Genomic DNA, 24103 nt, shown 5'->3' on the forward strand with positions numbered 1-24103 from the left:
AGCCCATGAGGAGGTCTGTCAGAAGTTTCTGTCAAAGCACTTAATAGTGTCAGTTCCTGTAACCTCACAGCTGTGAATTTATGCCTGGAAGCTCACCCAGGGATATGCTAAAATAACATAGTTTATTAGTGTTTTTAGATCACGGGGTGTGCCATGCAGCCTTCCAATGTCCCCCTCAGTCTTCATGTCAACCCTCATTTGTAGGGTGCCGAAGAATTTATTACACAGCCAATTACAATGTTAATTGGAAAGTAAGAAAAATCAATTAATTCACAAATTTTCCAATTAAAATAGAGATAAATCATAAAGCTGTTATTAGCAAAAGGCCAAATCTGTTAACTTTTAGCAGGAGAAAAAAAAGTAGCTGAGCCTTGCTTGGTGCCCTTGAGTGACTTTCCTCACAAAAGCTGCCATCAGCAGAACGGGGCAGAAGACAGATAAAAAAAATATCGACTGGGCAGGAGGAACACTTCTTCTTTATTGATCAGAGGAGAATTTAACTTTCTGTGCATACACACAGTGTCAGCAGGGCCATGGGGCAAATTGAAATGAGCTGGCTGCCAAGATGACAAGCAAAGCACTGGAACAGAAATACAACAAACTGGACAATCTGTCCTTGTCTTGCTGCAGCCATTCACACTGGAAAATGTGTTAATCCTTGGCGTTCCACCTCAGTGTAACAAAAGATGGCCCGTGATGGTAACAGGGTGGCTTTTGTTACAGATGGAGATTTTAAGGTCTCTTACTTGTTGACTGGAATTTATGACTTGTCCAGCTGATGTATCAAATAACATGTGTTTACAAGGAATTATAATTTATAATACTTAAAAAATTGTCAAATTTTAAAATTTTCATCGGTGCATAATGGATGCTCCAAAATATTTTTTTTCTTAATCACTTACCTGTGATTAAGAAAACTAAACTGGAAGGCTGGAGGGGCACATCACCAGTGCAATAAACTAATGGAATGATACAAAGAGGAAATCTCATTGCTGATTACAAGACAACAAATAATAAATACATGAAGGTGATCTTGTTTGCAATCTTCCCATTTTTTTCAATGTTCAGTGGAAGGGAAAGGTAAATAAAGCAGGAGAAAAAAATAATCAGGCTCATCTTATGTTAATTGAAGACATGATATAAAAGTGTATCACATAATATGGAGTACTGTACATTTTTCTGCATAGTTTACTTGTTCAGATAATGTTAAATAAATGCTTAACAATATTTGAAAATGGTACTACATGTTATTAGAGGGCGACACTGTGTTTCTGCAAACCTCACTCCCACATCTGAAAGCTTGCATACATTTCCAACCATTCAACCATGACAGTCACATCATGCATGCACATCTCAAAAGATTCACTGAGAAATCCCTCTCTGAAATAGCAAAGTGGTGCGTAACCAGAGAAGCTAACTGAAGGAGAACAGGAGCAACAGCGTGTCCCAATTCTCAGGAAGGATAGGAGCAGAAATAAGTCACCGAACCCCTTAAGCTTGCTCTGAAATTTTAATAAAATCACGGCTGATTTGATTATAACATCAACTCTGCATTCTCATCCACCTGCAGTAACATTTCATCCCCTTGTGTCTCAAGTATCTATTTTCCTCTGCCTTAAAAATACTCTGCTTCCACTGCCTTTCAGGAAGAGGGTTCCAAAGACTCATATTTTTTCTTTTCTCTGCCTTAAATGGGTGACCGTTTAGTCAGTGAATCCTTGTTCTAGGTTCTACTCACAAGAAGAAACATCCATGTATTAGAAACAGACGAAGCATAAGAAACATAAGCAAAAGCAGGTCAGTCAACGCCTCAAGCCCTTTCTAACATTCAACATGATCATGGCTGATCCAACCTTGGCCGCAATACCACATTCCCACTCTCTCCGTGTACTCCCCGACTCTTTCGTAGTTCAAAAATCTGTCAGTCTCCCCTTTTAATATATTCAGTGACTCCACTTCCACAGCTCTCTTGGGTATTTTGAAGAGTCGCAACCCCCAGAGAAAAAATTCCTACTTGAGAGACCCCTTTCTACTGAAACTACGCCCCTAGATCTAGTTATGTCCGTAAAGGAAATATTGTCTCAGTATCCGCCCTGTTAGAATCTCATGTTTCAATTAGTTCGCCTCTCATTCTTCTAAAATCCAATTAAGAAACTACCCAACCTTCCTTCATAATTCAGCCCTTTTATCTCAGGAATTAACCTAGTGTACCTTCTCTGCACTGCATCCAATGCAAGTATATGCTTTCTTAAAAAATGTACGGAGTACTCCAGGTGCATTCTCACCAGCATCTTGTAAAGTTGCAACAAAACTTCCCTAGCTTTAAACTCTAAGACCTTTGCAAAAGGCCAACATTCCTTTATCCTTCCTAATTACTTGCTGTATTTGCGTGGCAACCTTTTCTAATCAGGCACTTGGACACCCAAGTTCCTCTGTATCTCAGACTTCTGCAATCTCTCACCATTTTGACGGTATGTAGATACTCTGCTTCTTTCGTCATTTTTCCAGCCAAAGTTTCACATTTTCCCACATTGTACACCATTTGCCAGATCTTTGCCCACTCACGACCAGTCTATATCCCTTTGTACCCTATGTCCTCTTCACAACTTACTGGCCTACCTATCTTTGTGTTGTCAACAAGTTTAGCAACCTCAGCTTTGGTGCCTTCTTCCAAGTCATTTCTGTGCCTTGTGAAAACTTGAGGCCCCCCATCACAGATCTTGATAACCAAAAAAAGAACAATTTATGCCTATTCTCTGTTCCCTGTCAGCCAGCCAATCTTCTAACTATGCCAATACTTTCTACACCATGAGCTTTTATTTTTCACAGTATCGGAGTATCTGCAGGGCTGAAAATATTTAAGATAGTGGAATTATCATTTCTAATCTTCTTTAACATAAGAACATGGGAAATAAAAGCAGGAATAAGCTATCAGCCCCTCAAGCCTTCTCTGTCATGCAACAAAATCACAGCTAATCTTCTACTTGAGCACCATTTCCTGCCCTATCCCCGTTTCCCTTGTTTCCTTTAATATCTAGAAATCTATCGAAAGCTGTTTCAAATGCAATCAATGACTGAGCTTCCACGGTCCTCTTGGGAGCAATTTCCATAGATCCATCACCCTCTGAGTGAAGAAACTTCTCCTTATCCAAGTCATAAATAGCCTACCCTGGTTTTAGATTCCTTTGTCAGATCTTCCATTGTCTACCTTATTGAGCACTTTTAAGTATTTTGTATGTCCAAATATCACCCCTCATTCTTCTAACTCTGGAGAATATAGGCTAGTCAACTTAATCTCTTCTTATATAACAGACCTACCATCTCAGGAACCAGTCTGGTAAATCTTTGCTGCTCTCCCCATAAAGCAAGTACCTCATTTGTTAAAGAAGTACACCAAAACTGCACATGTGTATTTCAGATATAGTCTCATTAAATTCTGTATAATTGTAATCATTTATCTTTATAATTGTACTCAAATCCTCTTTCAATGTAGGCCAGCTGTACCAGTTGTCTTCCTAATTGCCTGCTGTACCTGCATGTCAGCTTTCAGAACCTTGTGCCCCAATCCCTATGAACAACAACATGTCCCAATCTTACACCATTTAAAATATATTCAGCATTTTTGTTTTTTCTACCACAGTGGATAACCTGCCAATTTTCCACATTTTACTCCATCTGCCATGTTGTTGCCCACTCACTCAATTTGTCTATATCCCTTTGAAGCCTCTTTGCATCCTCATCACATCTCACATTCCTGCCAACAATAAACTTGGAAATGTTACATTTGGTCTCCATAGCCCAATTATCAATGTAGATTATGAATAGTTGAAGCCCAAGCACCAACCTCTGCTGTAATTCACTAGTCACAGCCTGGAAATTTGAGAAGGGGATTCATTTATCTTTACTCTATGTTTCCTATCAGTTAAGCACCTCTCAGTGCATGCTCGTGTATTATCTCCAGTTCCAACCTCCTGTTTGGGACCTTATTGAGAACCTTCTGAAGATCCAGATATATCTATCCACTGGTTCTCTACTGGATGCAGTCTCAAAGAACTCCATTAGATTAGTCAAACATGATTTCCCTTTAATAAATCCATGTTGCCTCTGCTCAGTCATAATAATAATCTCAAAATCATATCAATTATAATTGATTCCAGCTTTTTCACAACCAGGCTAACAGGTAACATCTCACATTTCAACTCTTATCTTCTCACAATCCCTTCCAATTAAAAACCTGGAGATAATACAAGCAAACAAACTTTCCTCACACCTCTTGCTGCACTGCAGCCTCATCTAGGTGTCTTTCTCCTTTCAGATCCCCAAGAAATGTGACCTGGCCAGTCATGAAGGGACAACAAGTAGCAGTGATGATGAAGGCATCATATCATCAATCGATTGCAGGCTTGCAGCCACATCTAAGATATTGAACTTGTGCATGATTTAGAGGAGAGAATTGACTGAGATCTACAGGTGGTAGGATGCCATGGGTGAAGGGCCAGCAGCTCAGGCAGGACATGCATAGCAATGATGCCAGCTTGCTGGAGGATGAAATTGAACAGTTCAGCTGCAGAGGACTCAATGAGTGCTCCGAAGGAGCAGTCTACAGAAGTGGCTCAGAGATACATACAAAGAAAGAGACAATTGATTAGCGAGCCTGTCAGAAAATCGGCAGTGTCATGGAGGTGTATGGGAGCAACTTGGCACACAACTTTGTGAAAAGCTTGGCAGTTCTGGTCTCCTTACTTGAGGAAAGATATACTGGCTTCAGAGGCGGTACAGAGGGGGTTCACCAGGTTGATTCCGGAGATGAGGGGGTTAGCCTATGAGGAGAGATTGAGTCACCTGGTACGATACTTGTTGGAATTCAGAAGAATGAGAGGGGATCTTAAAGAAACATATAAAGTTATGAAAGGGATAGATAAAATAGAGGCAGGAAGGTTGTTTTCACTGGTAGGTGAGATTAGAACTAGAGAACATAGCCTCAAGATTCGGGGGAACAGAGTTAGGACAGAGATGAGGAGAAACTGCTTTTCCCAAAGACCAGTGAATCTGTGGAGTTCTCTAGCCAAGGAAGCAGTAGAGGCTACCTCATTAAATATATTTAAGGCACAGTTAGACAGATTTTTGCATAGTAGGGGAATTAAGGGTTATGAGGAAAAGGCAGGTAGGTGGATCTGAGTCCATGGCCAGATCAGCCATGATCTTAATGAATGGCAGAACAGGCTCAATGGGCCAGATGGCCTACTCCTGCTCCTATTTCTTATGTTATTATCTTTCCCAACATGGAAGAGAAGGCCAACTCCATTTGCATATTTCAGCTCACCAGGGTACAACACAGTGCAATAAAGCAACAGGCACCTGATGTCTGAGCGCTGCAGTAGAAGCTCATGCAAAACTCAAGCGTAAAGTCACCTTACTGCCACATAAGTATAGATTCCTGCCATGACAGCTGTGGATTCTAGCGTGAATAGGAGCCTGCACTGTGTCATAGTAGTGCAATAATCTCTCCTCCAATTGAAGGATTGTTAAGGGTCCACCCTATTGGAGTGGCAAGTGCCTCCATGGTGCATAAACATGCTGACCTCCCTCAGGAGGGCACTTTGAAAGTCACAAAGAAGAAGGGAATGCACAAGGCTGCTTAGAACATAGAACATTGAACACTACAGCACAGTACAGGCCCTTCGGCCCACAATGTTGTGCCGACATTTTATCCTGCTCTAAGATCTATCTAACCTTTCCCTCCCACATAGCCCCCTGTTTTTCTATCATTCATTAGGTGGTTTTAATACATGATATAACATGATGCCATTCATAAATTTGAGTTGGAAAGTTTATTTTATGTTGGCATTAACTTTTGTATTGTGGAAAATTCAAGTCCAGGATTGTTGGTGAATGGAGAATTGGGATTGCACTTACCTTTATTACATAGCGATGATCTCTTGAAGATAGCCAACAAGACATCCAGAATATCTTCAGCCTTACCCTCCCTCCTCCTACACCTCCTCATGCTCTTGCTCCTCAGTGTTCACCATGTAGCTGGAATACTTCCTGGGGATGGCATGGGAATACCAGGAATCTTGACACCTACTCCATTGAAAACTGCAAGGCTTCCCCAGAGCAGGTGTTCAGTCAGCCAATAGTCAATTTAGTATTATATTGCAGGTGCCCATATGGCTACCTATATATGAATGCTACACATGTGCAGTTTGCACACCAGAGTCATCAGCCATGTCATCTGTGGATTGCACTCGTAATTCAGTTATCACCCTTTGCAATTGGTACACTGGACCTCAGCCAAGCAAAGGCATCATGACTTCCACTGGGATACTGGGCATCAAACTGAACATGATCAGGTTACACAGCAGCTGGACACTGACAGAATGAAACCACTTTTTAATTCCTCAAGCAAAAGCCACAAAGCAATCTGTGTGCAGACCATGGCATCCTGTGTCAAGAGAAAACCTTCAACTTTCATCTACATAGAAGCATGCCCTTGACACTTCCTTATCTCTGAACTGAGAAAGTGGAATGTAGTTACTGGTCTTGAGCTGAGCTTCAATGATCTCCCTTAATAACAGCCAAATACAATTTGCAATATATTGCATTTATTTCTAGCTCCTGCCGGTAAGTGCCAGATAAAAAAATCATGGTCACCAGCAATGTAGTCCTTGCCCTGCCTTGAGATTACAGATGTAACTGCAGTAGGTGACATACTTCAATGCAGACATCCATGTGGAAGCATGCATATTTTCAACATTGTTCTGCTCAAGATTTAGATGGAAGAATTATTTCTTGAACACCACTGGAAGTAATTCACTTCCACTCCCTCCCTCTTCCAGCAATTTGTCCTGCTCCACAAGACTTGCACTCATTCAGAATCAGAATCAGAATCAGGTTTATTATCACTGACATATGTTGTGAAATTTGTTGTTTTGCGGCAGCAGTACAGTGCAAGACATAAAAATTACTGTAAGTTACCAGAAAAATAGTGCAAAAAAAGGAATAACGAGATCGAGTTCATGGGTTCATGGACCGTTCAGAAATCTGATGGTGGAGGGGAAGAAACCATTCCTGAAACGTTGAGTGCGGGTCTTCAGGCTCCTGTAACTCCTCCCTGATGGTAGTAACGAGAAGAGGGCATGTCCTGGATGGTGAGGGTCCTTAATGATGGATGCCGCCTTCTTGAGGCACAACCTCTCAAAGATGTCCTCAATGGTGGAGAAGGTTGTGCCTTTGATGGAGCTGGCTGAGTCTACAACCCTCTGCAGCCTCTTTTGATCCTGCACATTGGAGCCTCCATACCAGGCAGTGATGCAACCAGTCAGAATGCTCTCCACCGTACATCTAAAGAAATTTGCAAGAGTCTTTGGTGACACACCAAATCCCCTAAAACTCCTAATGAAGTAAAGCCACTGGTGTGTCTTCATGATTGCATCAATGTGTTGGCCCCAGGATAGATCCTCTGAGATATTGATGCCCAGGAACTTGAAACTGACCTTTTCCACTGCTGACGCCTCAGTGAAGACTGATGTGTGTTCTCCAGACTTCCGCTTCCTGAAGTCCACAATCAATTCCTTGGTCTTGCTGATGTTGAGTGCGAGGTTGTTGTTGCGACACCACACAACCAGCCAATCTGTCTCACTCCTGTACGCCTCCTCGTCGCCATCTGAGATTCTGCCAACAACAGTGGTGTCATCGGTGAATTTATAGATGGCGTTTGAACTGAGCCTAGCCACACAGTCAGGAGTGTAGAGAGAGTAGAGCAGTGGGCTAAGCATGCATCATTGAGTGCTCCATGTGGAATGCCTGTTAATGTACTTGCGTCTAGCAGCTGCTAGTTTGTGCAGGAGCCTTGAAGTCAGGTTAAAGTCTTTCCATGCCTGCTATATCATGAAACACCAAAGGGACTGAAACCATAACCAGAAGTAATCAACCAGCAACAAACCAGCAAGCAATAGATGATCTCTTTAAATTGCACTGGTGACAGATGTTCCTTCTACTGATCACCAAGGAAGGTTAAGGTAATAGCTGAAGAGTTGAGCTCAAAGTGACAGTGATGGCATCAGATCAGACTATCTACTTGGTGAAATTCTGGGAGATAGTTGTGGCACATGGATTCAAGCCTTCAACAGTACAGCATCCAACATGATTCCCTCAAAGATATGCTGCACACTGTGGATAACATATTGCATAGTGCCCAAAAAACAGGGGGTAGTCAAATCCAATTTCTCTCTGCCTCTCTTGCAATTCTCTCCTGCAGCCCTATTGCATAAATGGCAAACATCATACTCAACATGGAAACATAGATGCTGTGTATTAATCGTATCTGCTCGTCCTGTAGTGAACTTCTAAATCTTTCTACTCATTAACAAAACATGCATAACTGTGAATAATAAGTCTAATCAATCTATATATTTAGCTCACTCAGAGCAAAATTGTTTAAGATTGCCTTGCGACAAAGACTTTGACTTCCTTAACAACACATTTATGTTTTCATGGGCTGTTTTACACAAACTCAGTTTAACATTGACAGAATCTTAGTCGGGATATTAGAAATTAAATTGCATTGCCAGTCTTGCTCACCTCCTTATTCACATCTACTTTTTCATTAAACTTTATCACAGAGGATATGCAGCCCAGTGTTACATTTCAAACAGACTGCTTCAATTTTTTTCCTGTTTCACATTCATTCTGCTCTTATTTTGCCAAAATGACACACTATCATTAAGCCAAGATTTTATAGAAATTGGTCAAATTTAAAATGTCATCTTCAATGAAACTCTTTAAAAATTTACATGCACTGCATGCTGCTGGACTGACTTTATATGGAATTACAAAGAATGATTTATGGATGTGTATTGTATGAGTACCATGTTGAAGAATGTGCTTAATGTATAACTGAGGGCCTGGGATGAGAATCTGGATTCACAAGTGCCAGAATCTGTTTCCTCAAAATTTGAAATTCAAATAAAGAGATTGGTCGCTTGTCGTCCCTCTCTCCTCTGCCTTGCTGAGATTGCCAAGGACTCTAATATTTGTAAAATTTACAAATATTACATCAGCAGAGGATGAACTCCAGCTCCTTTTGGAGCAGGCTCACAGCTCTCAATGACTCCTTCCTCTTCCTTTGCACACCAACCCCCAAACAATAAAACAAACTGAGCAGCAAGAATGCAGCATTCTTTGTGGATATTGCAAATCTGAACAAACATGCTCTCAAATTTACATTGGGTCAGGTCTGAATCTAAACTGAGCAAAACAATTTGGGTGCAGGGGTTGAGGCAAGGGTTATCTTCACAATTACTGCTTTCAAGGGTAACTGCAGGAGGGATCTTTGAAACTTACAGTGGAGAAGAAGACCATTTGGAACAGCATGTCCATGCCTGGTAAAGATGGGGTTATCTAGGGTGTTCCTTCATCCCAGCTCTCAGTTTGCAGCCTGGTCATTTATGGTATTTCAAGTACTCATTCAAATCATTTTTTAAATGTCATGCTTGTTTCTGCCTTTATCATCCTTTTAGGCTGTGAACATCATACCCCTAAGATTCTTTGGATGAAACTCTCTACTAGTTTGGGCTATCAGTTGTAGAATCCATGCTTGAAGTAGTAAATTCTATAATGTATGGGTGACCCATTCTTTCAGTTTAACACCCAATCAGTAAAAGTGAAAATGGCATAGAGTGTGAGCAATTTGACTGGGCTGCCTAGCACAAAATTCCAGCAGGTTTAAAACTGGCTGTTACTATCAATCACCTGCAATACATGCTGTTAACTTTTTCCATCTATTGCAATCTGCCTTATTTAATAGAAATGTGAACATTATCAGCAGTAACAACAACTAAATGCATTTAAATAGCACACTCAACATGACAAGCAACCTAAGGCATTTCATAGAAATATTACTAAACAAAATTTGATATCACAAGGAGATTTTTGGATAGATGACCAAAAGCTTGGTCAACGAGGTAAGATTTAAGGAGAATCTTGTGAAAGAGAGGTAAGCTAGTGGAGAGAGCTAGGTCAGAAATTCCAGCTGAAGACATGTCTGGCAAGCATGAAGTGAGTAAAATAGGGAATGCAAAAGAAGCTAACATTAAAACAGTGTTAAGACACTGGAGGACTGGGCTCAAAGTAACCACGATCCCACATCCCAGATCAGAGCACTCTAAAAATAGAGGTACCACTGCAAAAATCAACAAAATAATCGGGTTGGTTGTGCAGAACTTGCATTATGGTAGGAGATGAGTTCAGTATCTCATATAAGGCAGTTATTTATTCAATTAAAGGTAGCCATCTTCTCCTCCTTCCAGTTGTTAGCCTCAATCTCTCTCAATTTTTTTTCAAGGAAACAACACTAGAACATTGCTCACAACTATTTCAATTTCAGTATTGTCTCAGCTTTTAAAATTAGTATTGTCACTCACAAGAAATGAATACATGTATTTCTTCACCGTTCATTACCCTGGCAACCCCTGCAAAGAAACTTCTCAGCTTTGTCATATTTACTTGATAAGTGCCAGAGCAGGAATTATACTGGATGATACCAAGCAATAAACGGTGCATTTGGAACTGGTTCCCACCCCAAATATCTAAGCAGTCCATTAGGAACCAGATAATATTTCTGTGGTATTACTAGTGTATTGGAAACACATTTCCATTTGACTGATTGTACAAATACCAAATCTGAATGAATCCCTATAAAATGAGGCCCTATTACCTCTCTTGCTATGTAAATATCTGATGCCATATTCAATCTGTGCTACACCTTAAGGTCCATTATTTACCTCATCCAATGCCCCATTTTTATATATATTTTATTTGTCTCCCACTGGCTTCACCCAGCCAAAACTGAGAGGGGCTTTAATCATGCAAATGGATACCTGGAGCCACAACGAGGAGTCATTTCATTACACAGCAGCAGTCACATATTGGTGGATTTTTAACCTGTTGCCCTGGTGTTATGGATCAGCCAGTCATCATCTGAAAAGCTAGCTATCTATATCATTTAAAAGGAAATGATTATCAATCAGTTTCTATATGGGCTAGCCAATCAACATTAGTTTGAAACTCCCTTGTGCAGTAGCAGTCAGGGTTTATATATGAGGCTAGAGTTAATTTAGCACTATGAACTGCACAAAGGCAAATAATAATGGCCAGAAAGATTTTCATTTATGTTAAACCTTACCACAACTTTCAAAACTATGTCAGTTTCCAAATTATGGACCACTGCAAAAATAAGTGACTGTAGCTGCAAGTAAACCAGTATATTTTGTTGCATTGGGTTGTCATCAACAATACTGATGTCTTCAACTGGGCCAGCTTAAGTGAGGAGGATGGATGAGCTTCCTGGGAGTCATCAGCCATCCATACCTGGAGAGGAAATCGATGCCACCTATTCACAATTTAAAGCAAAGCAAAATCTCATAAACAACAATGATGTAAATGACTGGTTAATCACTCCTTGCTAATATTGGTTGAGTACACTTTTTTTTTAAATAGTGTTGTTGGATGTTCCACTTTGATTAAGTCAAGGAAGTCCTGAGATTCTGCAATTGTTCGGGTATGGTAACTTGAGTTGCTTTGCGTCACAGGTGATTCTTTGGGAAGAGTGAATAGGTGGCATCAATTTCCATCTATGGGTGGCTTTTGACTCCCATGAAGGTTATCCATCCTCCTGACCTACGCTGGCCCATCTGGGGACATCAGTATTGTTGTTGACAGCCCAATGCAACAAGGTCTACTGGTTTACAAGTGTCAGATAGCAGACCAAGAAGGGGCCAAGCCTGATGAGGTGATGTTGATCGGAATCACTATTATTGACATACAAATTAGTTCAGCAAATTGAGAATCTAACAGTAAAATGCTCCTTGAGTACTGTACTGCAGTATTTGCCTAGATAACATATTCATGTCCTGAAGTGTACCCTGCACCCAGATCCTCTGTCTTGGTGTTAAGAAGCTACCAACTAAGAAAAGCTGACATTGAGCAGTTTCTGATAAAACAGTGGGGTGGGAAATTCCTCCCCTTGATATTTTTAGTTGAGATGAGCACAAAATGAGAAGTCAAATTTTGTGCTCTTGCCAAGATTTTATAATAACATATTGACACGAGTTATTTTAGCCAGCAGAAAGAAGTAAAATTATACAGTGCATTTAATCTCCACTGTTGGGTTACTTCAGCTCTGTCATAGCATCAGACCTGCTTGTTGCTCGAAGATAGATCTCCTGATTACCTCATAAATATTTAAGCACCAAAATTGTTTTTCAAAAGAAAACTAACAAAGCGACAGAAATAAACACTTCTTAGCAATATTTCTTGATGACAGTTTGTTTCTTTGTTCTTTAAAATCAGAGCTCTGTTGCTTTATCTCCTTTTGGCAGGCCCCTCTCCTGGAAGAAGGAAAGATTAAGGATGGATTGTTGAAAAGGACCTTCTACATTTCTATTTAACAATGTTTTGAATAGTTTGCAGCTCAGAGCAATGGTGAAAGATGGTCCTAATTTTTATGGTGAAAGTTTGATTGGTCAGTAACTACCTAACTCCTTCAGTTGTCAATGAGTTATGTAGCTCTTTCTATTGAGTGAAAATAAAGTCACATCTTCCCTGGTGCAGTAGTCTATTCCATGGTTGGTTTGCTTTTAAGTTTTAATGTATTGTGGAATCAATTTGCTCAGTTATCATCATGGCAGGAGTTATCATGTTTGATTTCAATGTATTGAAATCTTATGTCAATGAGCAGTAGAATTCTCATTAACACCCATTGAGTAAAGCTTTGTCAGTTGTTAGAGTTGTGAAGTATTTCTAAAAGTATTAATTTATTATATATATTTATTTCCTGAGTTGTTTTCCAATAATCAAGGGTTGATTATCACTCGATCACAATAATTGTCCAGTGATTATCACATTCATTTATCTTCATATGAATTCTATCATCCATACACAGCATTTAAGGCACTGCTATAACAGCAGCTACTGAGAATTCTTCCATCGAGAAACAGGATGGAACAAAAGACCTTCATGAGTTTCACGGAACATATTATTTTAAAGATCATAGTTCTACAGTATTCCATAAAGGGGATCAGGTAAAAGGCACAAACTCATGAGATGCAACATTATTTGATGCAGCACAATAACATTACTTCTTCTTGTTCACTATCTTCCACATAGCAATATGGTAGTAAAACAGTATATAATTTCTTATTTAAACCTTTTCTTTTGCTGGCAACTGACCACATGATATTGCTGTGTAGAATCAAAACATAGTAAAACAATTCAAACCCTATCTCATTACTCTCAAAAAATAACTTCTCAGCATGCATCCAGCATAGCACAATGTAGACAGCTCAGCCAAGATCAGCTCAGCCCACGACCTCAGGTTTTATTACATCTGTAACCATAAGGGTCCAAATCATTCAGTGCTTTTTTGTGACAGTACTGCATCTCCCTTGAGATGGTGGACTAGAGGACGTGCTGCTTTGTAAGCACAGGAACATTTTAACATGGAACATGCAATGTATGGGAAAAAAATAGCTAATGACATTTTACATTTTTCATTTGTTGTTTTTCTCTCATTTTCTCTGCTTTTCTCTGTACTGTGACTTTTCCAATCTCAGTCAGGTCATCAGGGAAACAAATGGAAGCCAGGTTCGACCACATAGAAAGGAGAGCAGGGAGAGTGTTTGGGTGGGTAAGACCATTGGGAATGTCATTTGCAACTGCTGTTCACTAATCTATTTCCCTGTGTGAAGTATTAATATTCCCTTCTTTCCTTTACGTCATTCAGATAACATGTAGAGCCATGGGCTGCGAGGAGTTAAAGCTACACTGATCATCTGGAGAAAAAAGCTATATCATAAACTCTGCTGACAGTGTTATCTACTTGTGACAAATGAAAAGGAATGATGCCTTTACCTAAATAATAGTTGCTATCGAATAAAAGACAAGTCTCGTCTGCTAATACACTCATCCTTACGCAAGTAACAGAACAATAAGGCCTCAGTATTAATTATTAAATAATGGTGCTCTTTGTGTCATGACAGATAACATTCAATCCATCCAGTTACTCAGGCAATACTGGCTAATCTTTAGCACAATGGCTCCCTGAACACGATCCCTGTTCCCTCCCATCCTTAACCCTTCTAAATTCTTGTAAATTTGAATCCATACATTGATTAAGATACTGCCAATTGATTTGTTTTAATGCACACTTATCTATTGAACTGAACTTCCCAAACTTTTTAAAAGATATATGATTTGAATAGTGCAAATGGTTCAGTAGATTAAAAGAGCTTCTAGATTTCTATTGACCTAATCCATATTATACAAATATTGATGGCATTTGAAAGCTATTATAGTAACTTATTACTTTGTAGCCCATCCTGTAGTGCCAGTGAGCAGGCAGAAAAAGGGTCCAAAATACAATTGCAACATGGTACAGCTATGTTCTCTTTTTGAGCTAATTCAATCTCCACCCGGGACATGCCCTCTTCTCGTTACTACCATCAGGGAGGAGGTACTGCAACCTGAAGACCTGCACTCAACATTTCAGGAACAGCTTCTTCCCCTCTGCCATCAGATTTCTGAATGGTCCATGAACCCATGAACACTACCTCATTATTCCTCTTTTGCATTATTTATTTTTGTAACTTATAGCTATTTTTTATGTCTTTATATCTTGCACTGTCTTGCACTGTACTACTGCCGCAAAACAACAAATTTCACGATATACGTCAGTGATGATAATGACCTGATTCTGATTCATCATCTCCACCATCGCCCCACCCTGTAGAAGCACAAGATTGAGAATTAGCCTTTAGATCCATAAGCTTCAGCTTGTGGTAGCAAAAAATATTTACTGCTTTACATTCTTAGTTTTAAATATAAGTCAGGATTTTCCTTTTCATGCACCTGGATAATGCCTCGACCAATGTGGCTGGGTCTCAAAGCACCTAAGAACAAGGAGCAGAAGCAGATTACGTAGCTCCTCTAGCTGTTCTGTCATTCAATAAGCTCATGGCTGATTTGATCTTGGCCTCGGATCCACTTTCCTGTCTGTTCCCTCCAACCCTTGACTCCCTTACAGCACAAAATTCTATTTACCTCAGCTTTGAATATATTCAGTGACTTAATCTCACAGCTCTTTGGGGAATTCAAAGATTCACTGCCCTCAGAGGGAAGAAGTTCCTCTCCATCACTGTCATAATGAGGCAACTCCTTATTCTGAAGCTATGACCCCATCTCTAGGTGCCCCATGAGAGGAAATATTCTCTCAACATCTACCATGACAAGCTCCCTCAGAATCTTATGTTTCAATATGATCAGTTCTTATTCTTCAAAATGTTGATGCAGATAGGTGCAATCTCCTCAACCTTTCCTATAAATCAACCCTTTCATTCCAGGAATCATCCTCAAGAGTCTTAATTGTTTCAATGCAAGTACTTCTCTTCTTTAATAAGGAGAACAAAACTATACCCTGTACTCCAGATGTGGTCTCATCAATGCCTTGAAAAGTACAAGCAACATCTCCCTCATTGTGTACTTAGTTCCTTTGGAATAAAGGCCAACACTTAATTTGCCTTCCTAATTACTTGCTGTAGCTGCATGCTAACTTACTGTGTTTCATGTATGAGACACCCAGATCCCTCTGGACCATAGCATTCAATGGTATTTCTCTGTTCAAAGAACATTCTGCTTTCCTATTCTTTCTACCAAGCGAGTAAGCTCACATTTCCCCACATTTTACTCCATCTGCCAAATGTGTGTGTACTTGTTTAATCTTTCTATATCCCTTTGCAGACTCTTTCCATCCTCCTCACAACTTGCTTTTCTGTCCATCTTTGCACTATCAGCAAACTTGGTTACATATGGGACTTGACAGTGTAGATGCAAAGTCTATGTTCGTCCTGGCAGGGGTTTCTAGAGCCAAGGGTTATCGTGTCCAAATAAACAGTGGCCATTCAGGACAGAGATGAGAGCAAAATATTTCACTCAGGAAGTCGTGAATCTTTGGAATTTTCCACCCAGGATAGCCATGGAGGTGCAGCCACTGAGTATATTCAAGACAGAGCAAGTAGTGAAGGCAGAGACTCTCACAACATTTAGTAAGTAGAGATGAATACTTGAATCACCGAGGCATAGAAGGCTATGGACAAAGTGCAGGTAAATGGGATTAGTATATACTTGGATACTGGATGCTTGGCAATACACATGGTGGGCTAGAGGGCCCATTTCTGTGCTGTTTGACTCCGTGATTCTATGATAGAGATCAATGGAATTTTTTAGATATTAAGGGAATTGTGATATGGCGTTAGTGCAGGAATATCGTGCTGAGGTTAAAAAAAATCAGCCATTATCTTATTAAATGGCAGGGTGGGTATAAGGAACCAAATGGTCTACTCCTGCTTCTTTTTCTTATGTTATTGTGTAACACACTTAGTCATGTGTTCAGTTATTACCTGGGGATCCTCTGAGGGCCTGTAGGTGCATGGAAAGCACCTATAGTTCCTCAGATGATCCCCAAGAAAGGAGGGTTGAAATCAGGGCCTTCACTTCCTAAACTTGCCCTTTTCTACTTGCTGCTACAAACCCAGATCATTGACTGATTTAGGAGGCTGAAAGGCAACATGAGGTAGAAGAGCAGAGAAGCTACATTGGTTGGAGAATCTGAGGATGCCAAGGAGATAAGGTCACCAGAGGGATTATTCAGCAAATAAGGACAAAGAAGCAACTGTGCCCACAGGGTATGGAACATCATGAATGGATAGGTTATATGAGCTATAGAGTGATTGCCTATGCATATTGGCAATCTGAAGATCAAAGCAAAGCAAAATGTGCATGGGGACTATAAATGTAACTGGTTGAGTGAATGACCCCGTGTTATTGATTGCACCTCACTTTGACTAGCATGCTAAGAAAGCAGTATTGCTGATGACCCACAAGAAAATGGAAAAAAACATTTAGTTGATCATGTTTTGTTATTTAATTTTTTTGAGATGCGAGCACTGCAGGCAAGGCTAGCATTTATTGCCCTGGAGAAGGTGATGGTGAGTCAGCTCTTTGAACCGCTGCACTCCTATTGAATAGGATTTAGGTTCCAGGAATTAGACCCAGCTATGATGAAGGATATACTTCCAAGTCAGGATAGAGTGTGACTTGGAGGGAAACCGGCAGGTGGTGGTTTTCTTTGTACCTGTTGCTCTTGTCTTTCCTTAATGGTGGAGATCACAGGTTTGGTAGATGCTGTTGGAGTAGCCTGTGCAAGTAATGGATGAGGATTTTGCAGATGCACATGGTTCAATGGTGGTAGAAGAAATTAATATGTAAGGTAGTACATGAGTACCATCCAAGTGGATTGCTCTCTCCTGATGGTGACAGTATTCCACCAGGCTCCTGGTGATTGACGGAACAGCTGAAGATGGCCAGTTCTAGGACAATGACCTGAGGAACTCCTGCAGCAAAAGCACTGGGACTGAGATGACGGACCTTACTGACATTACTGGATTAAGCAAAAATTGACCATGCATGCAAATGTTGCTGTGAATGTGTTGATCAGAATAAAATGTTTATCTCTGATGATTTTACTGGAGGACTATATGCTGTTGTTTTGTTTGGAATTACAAAACTGGGTATTGAAATTTCAAAATGACCCAAGAGCTTTATAGGTCAGAGCTCTTTATCAAGGTATATTTTGAGAGTTCTGGCATTCACCACTTTTTCAGGCAGCAAGTTGTAGATCCCCAATGCCCTTCAGTTGAAAAATCCTTTCCTCAACTCCTCTCTAATTCCTCCATCAATTAATTTATATCTACTTCTCAAATATACAGCTCTCTGCAAAGGGAAACAGGTCTTTCTATTTACCCTGCTAGGTCTCACATAATTCATACACCTTAACTACACTTCCCCTCAGTCACCTTTGAAAGAAAACACCCAAACTAGTCAGTGTCTCATCAAAGAATGGGCACCCCTTCCACCTATAAATGGTATGCCAGTTGGTTATTTATACCACCAGCTTACCTTCACCGGCACTGCTGCTTTCCAAGGAGATATGGTAGAGTAAAAAAGTGTCAAAAGGAGACAGGCTTCTCCTCGGCATCTAGGCCCAGCAAGACTTTTAGATTAATTTCATATCATTTACTGCCTCCTTCTTCTTCACATGTATGCTTATTGAACCATGCAAGTACGTGTGTGTGTGTGTGTGTGTGTGTGTGTGTGTGCGCGCGCGCGGTGGGGGGGGGGGGGGTGGGGGGAACAGGGAGCGAAAGACGCACCAGCAGGAGTACAATGAGCTGAATGGACTTCTGTTCTGAAATTTCCATGACTATGGGATGATTCCTTTCAATGTTTTCAGAAAGAGGAACTAAATAGATAATCGTGAGAAAGAGAATATAACATCTGTAATCTGGTACCTGACTAAAATTGGATTGACGCCAGCTATAATCATGGGCCTAAGAACTCCACTTGGGTACAGTCTTGGTAGTACACGGTTGCAGCCTTCTGTCATATTCCTGCCAAACCAATGCCAGGTGTCTGTCAATACAGCTGCATACATTTGGGACCGCTTATATTCATGAAGCTTTTCACTTCATTGTATTATGCCAAGTTACGTAGTTGATAAGGTACAGTAATAAAAGTAATGAACATGTACTGTAACATAATGTACTATGCACATGCCAAAATATAATGTAATGTACATGTTCTGTAATATAATGTAACCTAATGTACTGTGAAATTGTAATATCAATCAGTTTCAAATACATTGATGTCAGGTTAGATGTTGAATAAAGTTCCCCTATTCTGCAGCAATAGTATCTCTCTCATCACTTTGACCATTGCACCTGTGTGAATATTTCTGCTTCCCTAAGTTGCCATCCTCATGGCCTCTCTGAGTGAAAATGATGATTAAGTGCAAATTAGTGCTGAGTTATAAACCATTTTGTGCTGCAGGTTAAGACTTGCCAACCCCTTTTCACTTACAGCTGGCAAAGAAAGGAGACTTTCATCCCATCAATGTGGGCTGGATACAGCATCTCTGAAAAATTCCACTGTTCATAGTGTCAGAGGACTGTCAAATGATTCTTCGGAGCTGATTCAGGAAAGTGTACAATATGGCAATGGTTTCAAAAAGCTATTCTGTCTCCACTCCAATAAACGATGATCATTTACCAATAATCTATGTGCACTTGACTTCAACAGATGCAAAATAATAATGGATAGAATAAGTGATCTCGAAACATACAGGGCTGCTCATTAATTATCATTACCTACTCATCTATTTAACAAGTTCTTGTGGTTCTTCCCACGGAGTAGAAGAGGCCTATGTATTGCTAATATTCAGGCAAAATCAGGAAATTGTTTATCTTGATAGTAGTTACAAGCATAAGATACTCTCCATGCAAGATAGAGAAGGGGTTCTCAGAGACTCTCAATCTGGTTTCTATAAAAAGGTCTCATCATACCAACTGAGGTGAATATTTTGAGGAAGTTACTACATGGGCTCATTTCTATACTTCTAAAATGCTACACAATACATATTAAGACTGAATATAATAGGAGTAGCAGCCGGCATTTGTATAAGGAATTGATTGTCTTCTCGTAGGCAGAGGGTTGTTATCAATATCAATGGGTACGCAGCAGATTAACTGAGGAGTGATGCAGAGACTGGAGTTAGGACCATTGTTCTTTGCAGTTTTTACAAACAGTGTAGATGAATGTGATGAGGGAGACTTGCTGGGCATTTGGTGGTTGCCATACTTGCTTATGTAGGGACAGTGGCTGCATGTCAAGATACATTTTGAGGAGCTTTGGGATGGCCCGAGAATGTCAAATGTGCTACATCAATAATTTCCTGTTCTCTTTTTTCCCTGCATGTGGAACTCGTGAAAGAAATCAAAGACGGGAGAGCTGAAACAATCTAGGGTAATTAAAAACCATACACCGTCCCCCCCCACAAAAAAATACCCTTACAGCTTCCTCTATAATTGACAGACCTTCTATTGATGCATTTAAACAGATGATCTTTTAAAATCATGTTAATCTTAATTGAATAGATATTTTCTGACAAGCATGACTCCTAAAATTATGTAACATTTGTTAAATCTGTTGTTTTAAAAAATGCTTCACCTTCCCTTTTATGTTGTTTATTTCACCTTCCCTTTTATATTCCCTTTGTAATTGTTGTTAAAATAATAAAAACTTGCCAGTTTGAAGCAACACTAAAGATCCAGTATAGATCTGGGGTCAGGGCCTGAAAGAGGTGTTGTGAGGCCTTCAGCAGGAGATAATCGTACATAGTTTTAGTTTGATACCAAGGGGAATCTAAATCCAGCAAGATGTCAGATTGGGTTTTAAAATGCCTGAGAGGGGTCCCTTGGACCTGTCGAACACTCTCTAAACCTACTTGACATTAATTTAAATGCTTGGTCAATCAAGACATGTTCTCCAAACATGTAAGTTTTAACTGCTGGGTGATGGGTACCGTGCATGTACCTCAGCACCGAAACATAAATCTCCCTTCAGGACATAACAACAGGAGTTTTCACCAAACAATGTACTGATTAGACTGCATTCTACCATTACTAGCTTGAGATAGTTAGCTGTGGGTTAAATGCAGCATTAATTCCTACATAACACAGTAAAAGATATTGGTCTGTTCTGATTCAATGCAGCTGTTTTTTTTTTAATAGGTACGTAATAAATAAAATTTATATCTTGCACCAGATTGCCCTGGCAATAGAGACATGTTTGGTTGGACAGTTTCATTGCATACGTGGATTTAAGGTAGCCAGTTGGATGTCCAGATTTTTACAATTTATGTCTCTAGCAAGCAGAATTTGTTGATCAATTTAAAGACTATATTCTCAAACTGTCAAAATGGAATGTAAACATAAGTAGCCTTTGAAAACAAATCTGAACAATTACGTATTGGCTTATATTCAGAATCAGCAGCCAATTCTCCAGCTAAATGGTAAATATATCACCTTGTGTCATTCTGCTCTCTACAATAATCAGCAAGTTAAAACACTAAAACTATCCATTAGCAAACTTCGCACCAGTCATTTCACACAAATTACTAGTTAGTGTTTGATGCAGTATAACATTCCTACCTCATGCAAAATAGAAGTGGTGGAATTCTCAAATTATTAATTTTATTTAACCCAAACAAATCAGTAAGAGAATACAAAATATAACAAGTGAACCAAGTAAAAAATGCAGGCAATATGTGACGCTGCGAGAGACACACCGAAGCCGAGTCTCTAACTCATCTGTAATAGATGTTCATTTCAATCCGAACCCAGCCTGAGTGACTGGGTGCGTGTGCACTCCATCACCAGTGACAACACTGATAATCTGTGTGTAAATCTTATCAGCTTGCCTGCTTCTATGATAGTTCACTATAATTTTTCCCCTACACACATGTATGTTTGTGTATGTGTGTGCGTGTGTGCATGCACACCTGCAAATTCTTCAGTGCCGTGACCCTGAAAATAGTAAAAAGGGTATCATACCATATGTTGCTCTGAGTGAGCTTTTCTAGCTCTTGTTCCATATGATCTTGTAGTTCACTTGGACGGAGCAGTACCTGACAGATGGGGCATATTGGAGCTTGGGTATCATACAGAGTTGCTTTCTTCTTACCTGATTTGAAGAAAAATGCAAAAATTATTATGAAGGTACCATATTAATAGTCATTCATTAAAAAATGAAAGGTTTCTCAGCTTCTCATTCTTAAGATAATAATTGCTGGACCAGTTTACTTGTCAAGCTTATTAATGCACATAAGCTATCCTCATCTGAACAGTCCATTATTCTAAATGTTATAAAGAATGGTGTCTATACATGGATGGATCAGTATCTTTCTATTGTTCCTAGTTATTTTTTTAGTCTGTAGGCTAACGGTTAAAAGCAAACTGGAAGTGGATATCTTGGTTGGGATTTTCCTTCATTATCCCAAGATCTATGAATATTGAGACATCAGGCAGGCTACTAGCAAAAAGCAGGCAACTAGCAAAAAGCAGGCACTAGCCATCCCAATACGATTGCAAGGTCTCTGGTGAGGCAGTAACTATACCTCAAACCATTTGTGGCTGATAAAAATCTCCAATCCCAACAGAAAAAAATTAAGTTAAATCTCTTGGCTCCTGTTGATTTTTTAATCTTCCACTGTATATTCTGGCCAGGTAGCAACAATTTTATGACTTTGGATGCAGCAGTAGATTCCCACACACCAGCAGGAATCCTGCTGAAGCCTGCTGTCCTTGCAAAATGACCTCTCAGACAGAGAAGTCGAGGACGGTTTCCATGGGATTGACAGACTAAATAGAAATACTTCCACTTATATAGCACGATTCACCACAATGAATATTGAAGCACTCTGCAACCAATGAACTGCAGGCATTGTAATAGCAATCAGTGCATAAAAAGATCTCTTTAATTGTAATATGATAATATAGGTCATCTGATTTTGTAATGTTGGGTGAGTTGTTCAGGATATTGGGGATGATTTAATTGCTCTTCTTTGAAATATTGTCATAATATATTTGCATTCACTTGACAAAGAAGACCAGAAAGCTTAATATTTCATTCGAGGGATTGCACCTCAGACAGCTCGACATTCCTTCAATATTGCACTGGAGTGTTAGTCGAGATTTTTATGCTCATATCTCTAGAACCAGACTTAAGCACATGACTCTCCAACTCAAAGGCAAGACAACTACCAACTGGCTGGCATTACTCTTGTGGAAAGAGCAGAGCCCAGGTCTTTGTTTTTAACTTCCTGTGATGGGACAACATGAGATTTTCCAGCAAGATCATGAATGGAGGTGATAAATTCGAGCTGGTACTGCCTACTTTCACAATAATACTCCACACAAGATACATTCTGTAATCAGCAGTTTCAAACAAAAGCACATTGCAACAAAGTGTGACTAAACAGCACTGATGGCAACTACATGGAGATTTTCAGTGTACCTTATAGAATTATATATATTGAAAGAGGTATAGATTTCCTGCAATAATCTAAATTTCATTTTGGTAGCCTTTGATTAGGTGCTGCATGAAAGGTTTCTTTTGGAAAATGAAAGAAGGTAACACATAGGCATGGATAGAAGGTTGGCTGGTAACACAGAGTAGGCATAAATGGGTCTTTTTCTGGTTGGCAGAATGTAATGAGTGGTGTGACAAAGGGATCCGTGCAGGGACTGCAACGTTTTACAAATTATAAATAACTTGGATGAAAACATCAAAGGTATGTTTGCTAAATGTGCTAATGACACAAAGAAGGGAGGAAAGTAAGTCGTGAAAAGGACATAAGGAGACTACAAAGGAATATAGAGAGGGTAAAGCAGTGGGCAAAGATCTGACAAATGGAGGCAAAGGTGGGAAAATATGAAACTGTCCGTTTTGGCAGGAACATTGAAAAAAGAAGTATATTATCTAAATGGTGAGAGACTGCAGAGCTCTGAAACACAGAGGGATCTGGCTGTCCAGGTGCATGTTTCGCTAACCTCTAGGAAGCAGGTATAACAATTAGGAAAGCTAACAGAATATTATGGTTATTTCTAAGGGAGGCGAATACAAAAGTAGGGAGGTTACACCTTCAATTACGTCGGGCATTGGTGAGACCACATCTGGAGTATTGTATCCAGCATTAGTCTCTTTATTTAATGAAGGATGTAAATGTATTGGAAGCAGTTCAGGTAAGGTTTACTAGATTAATCTCTGGAAGGGAAAATTTGTCTTATGAAGAAAGGTTGGACAAATTAGATTTGTATCTGCTGGAGTTCAGAAGAGAGAGAGGAAAATCTACAACTAGGGGTCACTTTTGAAAGTTAATGGGTTACACTGGAGGTGGAGGAAGTGCAAAGTAGTAGTTTAGTTTCCTCAGAAGCCAGGAAGCCTTTGAGACACACATCACAAAATCTGTTTGAGAAGATAACTGCGGCAGTCAAAGACACAAATCAAGCCCAAGAGCCTACTGCCAGTCAAAGTTAGTCATTGCTTCGTCCACTAAAAACCTCAGTAACCTTAGACACTACTCACTGTACCCCTACCACCTTCCAATAATCTGTAACAATCCACATCCCATTTCCCTTCATCCAACAATATA

General features: G+C 39.8%; 1 protein-coding gene across 4 annotated transcripts in view; it reads right to left on the reverse strand.

Annotated features, from left to right (window-relative positions):
• rnf220a (ring finger protein 220a) overlaps positions 1-24103 on the reverse strand; it is a 386135-nt gene that overhangs the window by 142867 nt on the left and 219165 nt on the right. For all 4 annotated transcript variants that reach the window (XM_052011819.1, XM_052011820.1, XM_052011817.1 and 1 more), the window contains exon 3: positions 21504-21633. In XM_052011819.1, coding sequence (XP_051867779.1) covers positions 21504-21633 — 130 coding nt within the window. The remainder of the gene's footprint in view (positions 1-21503; positions 21634-24103) is intronic.

This window comes from Pristis pectinata, chromosome 3, assembly GCF_009764475.1.
Source record: "Pristis pectinata isolate sPriPec2 chromosome 3, sPriPec2.1.pri, whole genome shotgun sequence".
Lineage (NCBI taxonomy): Eukaryota > Metazoa > Chordata > Chondrichthyes > Rhinopristiformes > Pristidae > Pristis > Pristis pectinata.